Source organism: Monopterus albus, unplaced genomic scaffold, assembly GCF_001952655.1.
Source record: "Monopterus albus unplaced genomic scaffold, M_albus_1.0 scaffold448.1, whole genome shotgun sequence".
Taxonomy (NCBI): domain Eukaryota; kingdom Metazoa; phylum Chordata; class Actinopteri; order Synbranchiformes; family Synbranchidae; genus Monopterus; species Monopterus albus.
In genome coordinates this window covers 75,382-84,986 of record NW_018128328.1, presented here as the reverse complement: position 1 = coordinate 84,986, position 9,605 = coordinate 75,382, and the positions used below count along the sequence as shown (strand labels likewise).

The 9,605-nt window shown below is 42.2% G+C and overlaps 1 protein-coding gene across 1 annotated transcript in view; it reads right to left on the bottom strand.

Moving 5' to 3' along the window:
- Positions 1-9,605, bottom strand: part of LOC109952276 (copine-2-like) — a 35,673-nt gene that overhangs the window by 4,361 nt on the left and 21,707 nt on the right. Inside the window, exons 9-10 of the mRNA XM_020587263.1 lie at positions 3,633-3,719; positions 2,724-2,783 (exon numbers count right to left, since the gene is read on the bottom strand). Coding sequence (XP_020442919.1) covers positions 2,724-2,783; positions 3,633-3,719 — 147 coding nt within the window. The remainder of the gene's footprint in view (positions 1-2,723; positions 2,784-3,632; positions 3,720-9,605) is intronic.

The window sequence follows — 9,605 nt, the reverse complement described above, 5'->3', positions numbered from 1 at the left end:
CGGTGCAGCTTCTGCAGTAATGTGGTCGATGTACCGATCCGTCGTGGTGAAGAAGGAGCTGAGCTGTAAGGCGAAGCTCTCGATTTACTGGTCGTTCCGACTATCACCCATGGTCAGGAGCTTTGGGTCATGAACGAAAGGGCAAGATCCCGGATACAGGCGGCCCAAATGAGCTTCCTCCGCAGGGTGGCCGGGTACACCCTTAGAGATAGGGTGAGGAGCTCGGTCGCCCGGGAGGAGCTCAGAGTAGAACTGCTGCTCCTCCACATCGAGAGGAGCCAGCTGAGGTGGCTTGGGCATCTGTTTTGGATGCCTCCTGGGCGCATTCCTAGGGAAGTGTTCCGGGCATGTCCCACTGGGAGGAGGCCCCAGGGAAGACCTAGGACACGCTGGAGGGACTATGTCTCTTGGCTGGCCTGGGAACGCCTCAGCATTCCCCCGGAGGAGCTGGAGGAAGTGTATGGAGAGAGAGAAGTCTGGGCATCTTTGCTTAGACTGCTGCCCCCACGACCCGGTTCTGGATAAGCAGAAGAAATTGGATGGATGGATGGATGGATGACAAATCATCTAAGTCACTCTGTTCACACTGAGGCATATCCATCACTGTGACATGTTTCTCTATCTCAAACATAACTCTGTTGGTTTATAGACTTCAGTCTAACTTCTCCGTCCTCTCAGCAGATTCTCAGAGTTTACTCTCATCCTTTCTCTCTCCCTGTGCTCCCTATCATTCCACTGTAGCTCGTCTTCTTTTAAAGTATCTGCAGTGTTGTGAGGGGGCAGGAGGTGTCTGACTGTCAATATGTCGCTGTGTGCAGCTCCCAGACTGCGGTGCAGCTTCTGCAGTAATGTGGTCGATGTACCGATCCGTCGTGGTGAAGAAGGAGCTGAGCTGTAAGGCGAAGCTCTCGATTTACTGGTCGTTCCGACTATCACCCATGGTCAGGAGCTTTGGGTCATGAACGAAAGGGCAAGATCCCGGATACAGGCGGCCCAAATGAGCTTCCTCCGCAGGGTGGCCGGGTACACCCTTAGAGATAGGGTGAGGAGCTCGGTCGCCCGGGAGGAGCTCAGAGTAGAACTGCTGCTCCTCCACATCGAGAGGAGCCAGCTGAGGTGGCTTGGGCATCTGTTTTGGATGCCTCCTGGGCGCATTCCTAGGGAAGTGTTCCGGGCATGTCCCACTGGGAGGAGGCCCCAGGGAAGACCTAGGACACGCTGGAGGGACTATGTCTCTTGGCTGGCCTGGGAACGCCTCGGCATCCCCCCAGAGGAGCTGGAGGAAGTGTCTATGGAGAGAGGGAAGTCTGGCCATCTTTGCTTAGACTGCTGCCCCCGTGACCCAGTTCCAGATAAGCGGAGGAAAATGGATGGATGGATGTGAAACCAGAAATGCACAATTTAAAAAATGCCTTCAGTGTCTGTGTTTTTTAGCGTTCCTAAAGGCACATCTTCAGATTTACTAAGGTTAATCTTGTAGCCAGTTATGGTGCTAAACAGTGAAAATGGTCAGGACTTTTTTTATATCGTCAGTGTACAGGGCACATTGCTCATGGTTATACCTTTGAAACCAGCAATATTCAGCCTAATACTCTTAACAGACGCTGTGTCACACACCGCTAACCCCAGGAAAAAGATGTGAGCCCCAGCCATTAGTTAAGACAACAGCTCTTGGTGAGTGATATACATTTTGAATCAACTTAAGAAAGTCTACCTCCATCACAAACCTCTCCCCAGCACATTTATATAAAACGAATGCAATGATTCTTAAGAAAAATTCCAATACCTGGTGATGCACATACACTATATAAAAATATTGCCACAAAATCAACCATGTAAAAAACTTCATTATCTGTATACTACTACATTGGGTGCCTGGTTCTAGCTCTCAAAGCCAGGAAACGGTCGGTGAGATAGAGAAGAGGAAAAAGGGACACTGTGTACTGTATGTGCATATCTAAATTTGGACAGTGTGTTTTCTCTCATTGTTTAAGTGTGCCTGTGCATTTTCCTTGGTGTGCATGTGGGTTCAGAATGTGTTTATATTAGAGAACTGAGGCAGTCTGAATGGTCCTGAAATTTATCAGCAGGGCTGTTGTATTTGTTGGACAAAAAAACCCAGATAATAATAAATCAGCTCAATGTGTGTGTGTGTCTGTGTGTTTGTGATTGGCTATTATAAAACAGGACTCCCTCTCACTCACTCATTTACACACAAGGGTGTGAGATCGCCAGGGACAAACAAGAGTTTCTCCTAACAAGAGACCAATATAGACTATGACGATTCGTCCTCCCTCTGTAAAATGCCCAGCTCTGTCTCTGTCCATATCCTTTCTGATTTTCAATTTACCAGTTTCTACTGTTTGTCTATTTAATTCTCAGACCCCCTTGCTATTTTCACCACTTCTAAATATTACTTTCTTGCTGCTGTCTTTCTGCCCTCATATTTTCTCAATTCAAGAAAGGTATCCACACTTCAGTGTTTCACAATACCCCATAAATTTTCTCTACTTCATAAATTTTTTTCTGTCTCTCAGAACTTTCTCCCTCTCCCTCACATTTTTCCTTTCTGTATGTAAATGATCATCATCCAACTGTAACCCCAGGAGATGAAAATAGAAAAGATGCATTTTATCCATCGAGAGCAAAGCATGCAGAAACACACATCTCATTATCACGTCACTGCAGAGACAGAAAAACAGGCATACTAATATAGTACTCACTGTAAACATGAGCTGGCATCCTCCTAGTATGTAATCCAGAAAAGTGTAGTCCCTTGCAATCTAGACACACAAGAGTCAGAGGGTACAGTGAGAGTTACAGTTACTACCTAAGGATAAGGTTAAATATAGCTAGTGAAAGAAGAGAAGAGTATTAACCTAGGAACTCTTTTCAAATGCTCAAAAAAATTGTTTTAAATGACAAAACACCTCATCTTTTTCTAATCTAAAGTACCTCCAGCATCACTTATCTTGTTTGAACACAATTTCAACTCCAATTACATTGGATATGTAGCATGGATTATTGCTGTCATTAGTATAATCCCCGCTGGCAGGCAACAAATACAGTTACTATAGTAGCAGTTTTGTGTATGTGCTAGATATACAGTATGTGTGTGCATACGGCATGTGTCTGTCTGTACAAAGGATTGTTCATGACTGTGTCATAAAAAATGAAGGAAAAAGATCAATTACACCTGTCATCATATGCACACAGCTTTAATGTTATTATAAAAGGAATCCAAAGGCTCAGAGTTCCAGCTTAATGTGTCCTCTGTGGGGGCTCAGACAGAGTTACAGTATGAATGCCCAGTTAAAAAATGTTTCAGCTGATCAAAACCATAATGGCTTAATCAAATGTCTCATGTCGAATGTCTTAAGAGATGACGACACACCAGGAGAAACTGAATGATTTTTGAGTTACTTTTGTTCTTTTAGCCTAGAACCAGCCAAAGATTTTTAAAAGTAGCCTATGCCTTTTCAATGATACGTTTGATATTAAAACAATCTAGAGCTGAAACAACTGATCATTTAATAGATAGAATAGATCGATAATGCTGATTTGCTGTGGGGCTTTTAGCCATGGATGCAACTGAACAATGATAAGACCAAACTCCATCCTTCCATCCTCACCTTACATGACTTGACAATGATAACTCCAGAGTTTTTATAATTTTTCTTTTTCTTCTGTTTCTTGGGGTTGATGCAGTCAAACTCCACCTGAAGAGACACAAAGACAGTTGCAGAGCAGCAAAAGGTAAGACACAAGTATCAGAAAAAAGGGGTGGGGGTCAAGAAAAATTAGGGGGAAAGCAGAGATGACAAAGAAATTGGAAAGAGATCAGAAGAAATGAACAGATGACTGAGAGACTGTGATTTGGATCTGCATATATTCCACACACCACTTACAGTAACTTCAATTTTACAGTCAGATTTGGAGATGTAGTATAAGCTGAATATACTACAGTATATTGAAGTACACAAAGGAACCTTAATGTAAACAGAAAACACAATGCTGTTTAATTTTATGTCATGACTATGAAGATGAAAGTCAATTTTATGACTGTCTTTAACACAGTTATATAGTCACTTTCTTTAGAGAGCAATGTGTTTAATCAGGAGAGACATCTGAGACATGCACACACACACACACTGCACAGAAACGCCTGAAGTCAGTTGGTGATTTATATTACAGGTACAGTGCCTTGCGAAAGTATTCGGCCCCCTTGAACTTTGCGACCTTTTGCCACATTTCAGGCTTCAAACATAAAGATATAAAACTGTAATTTTTTGTGAAGAATCAACAACAAGTGGGACACAATCATGAAGTGGAACGAAATTTATTGGATATGTCAAACTTTTTTAACAAATAAAAAAACTGAAAAATTGGGCATGCAAAATTATTCAGCCCCCTTAAGTTAATACTTTGTAGCGCCACCTTTTGCTGCGATTACAGCTGTAAGTCGCTTGGGGTATGTCTCTATCAGTTTTGCACATCGAGAGACGGAAATTTTTGCCCATTCCTCCTTGCAAAACAGCTCGAGCTCAGTGAGATTGGATGGAGAGCGTTTGTGAACAGCAGTTTTCAGTTCTTTCCACAGATTCTCGATTGGATTCAGGTCTGGACTTTGACTTGGCCATTCTAACACCTGGATATGTTTATTTGTGAACCATTCCATTGTAGATTTTGCTTTATGTTTTGGACTACGCCCTTTGATTCCCCTGGATGTACGTGTTTGCTGGCTCTGACCTGGGACCGATACCGACCGTGAGTTTTTGTGTTTCCACCGTGTCCTGTATGGTTTTTTGTTTAGTTTTAGTTCTCTTAATAAAGAGACGGTTTTGTTTTACACTTCCTCGTCTGGCCATTTAATTGAGTTCACCTAAACACTTTTCGGCCGCATTGCGCGCGCCGTTTCTGACAGAGGTTGGATGGAGAGCGTTTGTGAACAGCAGTTTTCAGTTCTTTCCACAGATTCTCAATTGGATTCAGGTCTGGACTTTGACTTGGCCATTCTAACACCTGGATATGTTTATTTGTGAACCATTCCATTGTAGATTTTGCTTTATGTTTTGGATCATTGTCTTGTTGGAAGACAAATCTCCGTCCCAGTCGCAGGTCTTTTGCAGACTCCATCAGGTTTCCTTCCAGAATGGTCCTGTATGTGGCTCCATCCATCTTCCCATCAATTTTAACCATCTTCCCTGTCCCGGCTGAAGAAAAGCAGGCCCAAACCACGATGCTGCCACCACCATGTTTGACAGTGCGGATGGTGTGTTCAGGGTGATGAGCTGTGTTGCTTTTACGCCAAACATAACGTTTTGCAGTGTTGCCAAAAAGTTCGATTTTGGTTTCATCTGACCAGAGCACCTTCTTCCACATGTTTGGTGTGTCTCCCAGGTGGCTTGTGGCAAACTTTAAACGACACTTTTTATGGATATCTTTAAGAAATGGCTTTCTTCTTGCCACTCTTCCATAAAGGCCAGATTTGTGCAGTATACGACTGATTGTTGTCCTATGGACAGAGTCTCCCACCTCAGCTGTAGATCTCTGCAGTTCATCCAGAGTGATCATGGGCCTCTTGGCTGCATCTCTGATCAGTCTTCTCCTTGTATGAGCTGAAAGTTTAGAGGGACAGCCAGGTCTTGGTAGATTTGCAGTGGTCTGATACTCCTTCCATTTCAATATTATCACTTGCACAGTGCTCCTTGGGATGTTTAAAGCTTGGGAAATCTTTTTGTATCCAAATCCGGCTTTAAACTTCTCCACAACAGTATCTCGGACCTGCCTGGTGTGTTCCTTGTTCTTCATGATGCTCTCTGCGCTTTAAACAGACCTCTGAGACTATCACAGTGCAGGTGCATTTATACGGAGACTTGATTACACACAGGTGGATTCTATTTATCATCACTAGTCATTTATGTCAACACTGGATCATTCAGAGATCCTCACTGAACTTCTGGAGAGAGTTTGCTGCACTGAAAGTAAAGGGGCTGAATAATTTTGCACGCCCAATTTTTCAGTTTTTTATTTGTTAAAAAAGTTTGAAATATCCAATAAATTTCGTTCCACTTCATGATTGTGTCCCACTTGTTGTTGATTCTTCACAAAAAATTACAGTTTTATATCTTTATGTTTGAAGCCTGAAATGTGGCAAAAGGTCGCAAAGTTCAAGGGGGCCGAATACTTTCGCAAGGCACTGTAGCTCTAAATGCCTTGTTGTATTACTGGGGCTCAGCTAAAGGCTGTTTTACATCTCCAAAGGACCTCTCATTTTCTCATCCTTATTTTCGCATATACACACACACACGCATACACACACACACACACACACACACACTATATCTCTTACGCTTCGTTTCTCTATCACCCCAATATTCCTACACCACTTCTGTCCCTTTCAGCTTGTTATTTTGTTTCCTCTCCGCATCATTACTGCACATGGAGCGGCTCAGTGGGAGAACAAGACACGAGGCTGCTTTGGCACATGCAGTTTCACAAATGAGCACAGAAGCAGACACAGATGCACAGACAAATACGCACAAAGAGTTACTGACGAATGAACAGTGTTCTGATCCCGGCATCTTTAGCAGACCGGAAATACAAAAGTGAACTGAATAAATATCAAATAGTATTTATTAATTAGCAGCTCAAACATAAGGCCCAACTGATCCTCAGGGGCCATAATGTGCCAAAACTGCAGCAGTGCAAATCTGTGCATGATTATTTTAGCTTCATTGTCGATAGATGCAACTGAATGCATTTAAACTGCAAATTAGCCAGTACGGTGCAGAACTGTGTCCAATACCGTACAGCTCAAAGATAAAGTAACACTAATAAGTATTAGCTGATGACAGACTGTGATTGTAAAGTTCAGGTACAGGCTATTTACAACCCAAAATCAGAAGTTGGGGCCGTATATAAAATCAAAAATAAATCTGAAAATAGTGATGTGTAAATCATCTGTCCTGTATAACATTGAAAACAATACAGCAGTACATTATTTGATGTGATACCTCATCATTTGTATTCTTTGTTCAAAATAAACACTCACTTCAATTCTGATGCTGCAACACATTCCAAAAAAAATGTGGGACAGTAAAGCATTTACCACAGTGTGATGTTGCCGTTCCTTTTCACAACACTTAAGAACATTTAGGGATTGAGGACACCAAGTGATTAAATGTGTCAGGTGCCATTTTGTCCCATTCTTCCTGCAAACGAGTCTTAAGGTGTACAACAGTTCAGGGTCTTCGTGGACACAATTTGTGTTTCAAAATGTGCCATACATTCTCTACTGTGGACAGGTTGGGACTATAGGCAAACCTGTCCTGGACTTTGCACCCATATCAACCAGCAACACTGATGTACTATTACAGTATATGTCACATACGTTCTTTGTAGACACATGCAGCACGCCACATGATATTTTTATAGGTAAAGAAATATTTTTATATGAGAAAAAGGTTTCACTGCATAAGCTGCTGCTACAGTATGTCGACTAAAGTCTGACTATTACATTACTAATGTTTCTACTTGGCTAGTAGGACAAAGGTTTAGTTTGAATAATATACTGTATGGCTGTAAATTCTCAAATGTCTTGGCTGCAAAAGGAACCACAGCCCATATTTATCACGCATCTAAGAGTGAGAAATCACTTCTAACTGCCCCAAAATATTCAGAATGATGCATATATGGCCTATGTTTACAAATAGAAGTAAGACCATTTTATCAACATTATTAACTTAGAAAATCACTCCTCTCTCCTTTCTCCAGAGGTGTCACGACTTTCCAGGAGTTGTAGGAGGTGGCATCCAGGCAGAAACAAGCACAAAGACTCCTTTGGAGGAGAGCTGTTTTTAGTTGGGACAGTAAAACATCTACCACAGTGTGATGTTTCCGTTCCTTTTCACAACACTTAAGAACATTTAGGGATTGAGGACACCAAGTGATTAAATGTGTCAGGTGCCATTTTGTCCCATTCTTCCTGCAAACGAGTCTTAAGGTGTACAACAGTTCAGGGTCTTCGTGGACACAATTTGTGTTTCAAAATGTGCCATACATTCTCTACTGTGGACAGGTTGGGACTATAGGCAAACCTGTCCTGGACTTGCACCCTTTTCCTCCATAGCCAGGCCTTGGTAATGTGTGCACTATGAGGTTTTGCATTGTCTTGTTGAAATATGCATGGGTGTCCCTGGAAAAGATGTCGTCTTGAAGGCAGCTTGTGTTGCTCTAAAATCTCTCAGTATATTTCAGCATTAATGAAGCCATCACAGAAGTGTAAGTGACCTTTGACACAACCCCAGACCATGACAGACCCTGGCTTTTGGACTTTTTGCTGGTAACAGTCTGGAAGGTCCTTTTCGTCTTTGGTCCTAAGCACACGGCGTCAATTCCTTCCAAAAAAGACCTGAAACACTGATTGGTCTGACCACAGTACACATTTCCACTGTGTGATGATCCATCCCAGATGCCTCAGAGCCCAGAGCAGTCGACTGTGTTTCTGGACACTGTTGACATAGGGCTTCCTTTTGGCACAATACAGTTTTAAGAGGCATTTATGGATATAACCACGTATTGTATTTTCTCACACATATGTTGGCAAACTGGCAATCTTCAGCCCATCTTTTCTCCCAAAGGACTCAGCCTTTCCTGGATGCCACTTGTACCAAATTATGATTGCAGTCACCTGTTTCACATGGAATCATCATTTCATTGTTTTACCTCATTACTGACCCTGAAATGCAACTGTCCCAACTTTTTTTGGAATGCGTTGCAGGCGTCAGAATTGAAATGAGTGTTTATTTTGAACAAAGAATAATGCTGATTAGGTATCACATCAAATAATATGCTGCTGTATTGTTTTCAGTGTAATACAGGACACACATGATTTACAAATAACTATGTTCAGTTTTAATTTAGATTTTACATGCCATCCCAACCTGTTCTGATTTGGGGTTGTAGAGTTTAAGAACTAATGGTTTCACAAACCATTAACCTTATATTCCAAAGGGGTTGAGCATCTTAGGTACTGAATGGTGTAATGGTATAAACCCAGCTCAGGACATTTGCATGTCACTATTCATTTTCCCTCCTTCACTCAAATGTATCTTCTGTTTGTTGCATAAAAAATATATAATATAATAATAATGTAATGACCCCTGGCGTGGAGGAGAGAGACTAGCTACACTGGTACAGCTAAACTAGCTAGCAGGGCGCTAGCACCTATGCTGATCTTGGTTAGCGATTATTCCAGGCCCCATACACCGCACGACTCTGGATATCGCCTAGGCGTGTCCTTTTACAATGACCACAATGCAACACTGCTTTTTCTGTCATTTATTTAGAACCACTGAACAATGGCACTTCCCCCAGGGTCAGTCTCACACACACAAGCCAAACTGACGGTCCAAAACACAGCACAGCAATTAACTTAGTAAAACATTGTCAGATAACACACCAGCATAAGTCAGCAACACTAACACATAACAACAATGGGGTAACACATAAGAACACTTTAACTATAATTTTATAACTGCTCTCTCTATTTACTGAACTCCCATGATGCACCTCTGCATCATGCAGCTGCCACCAGACCCCCC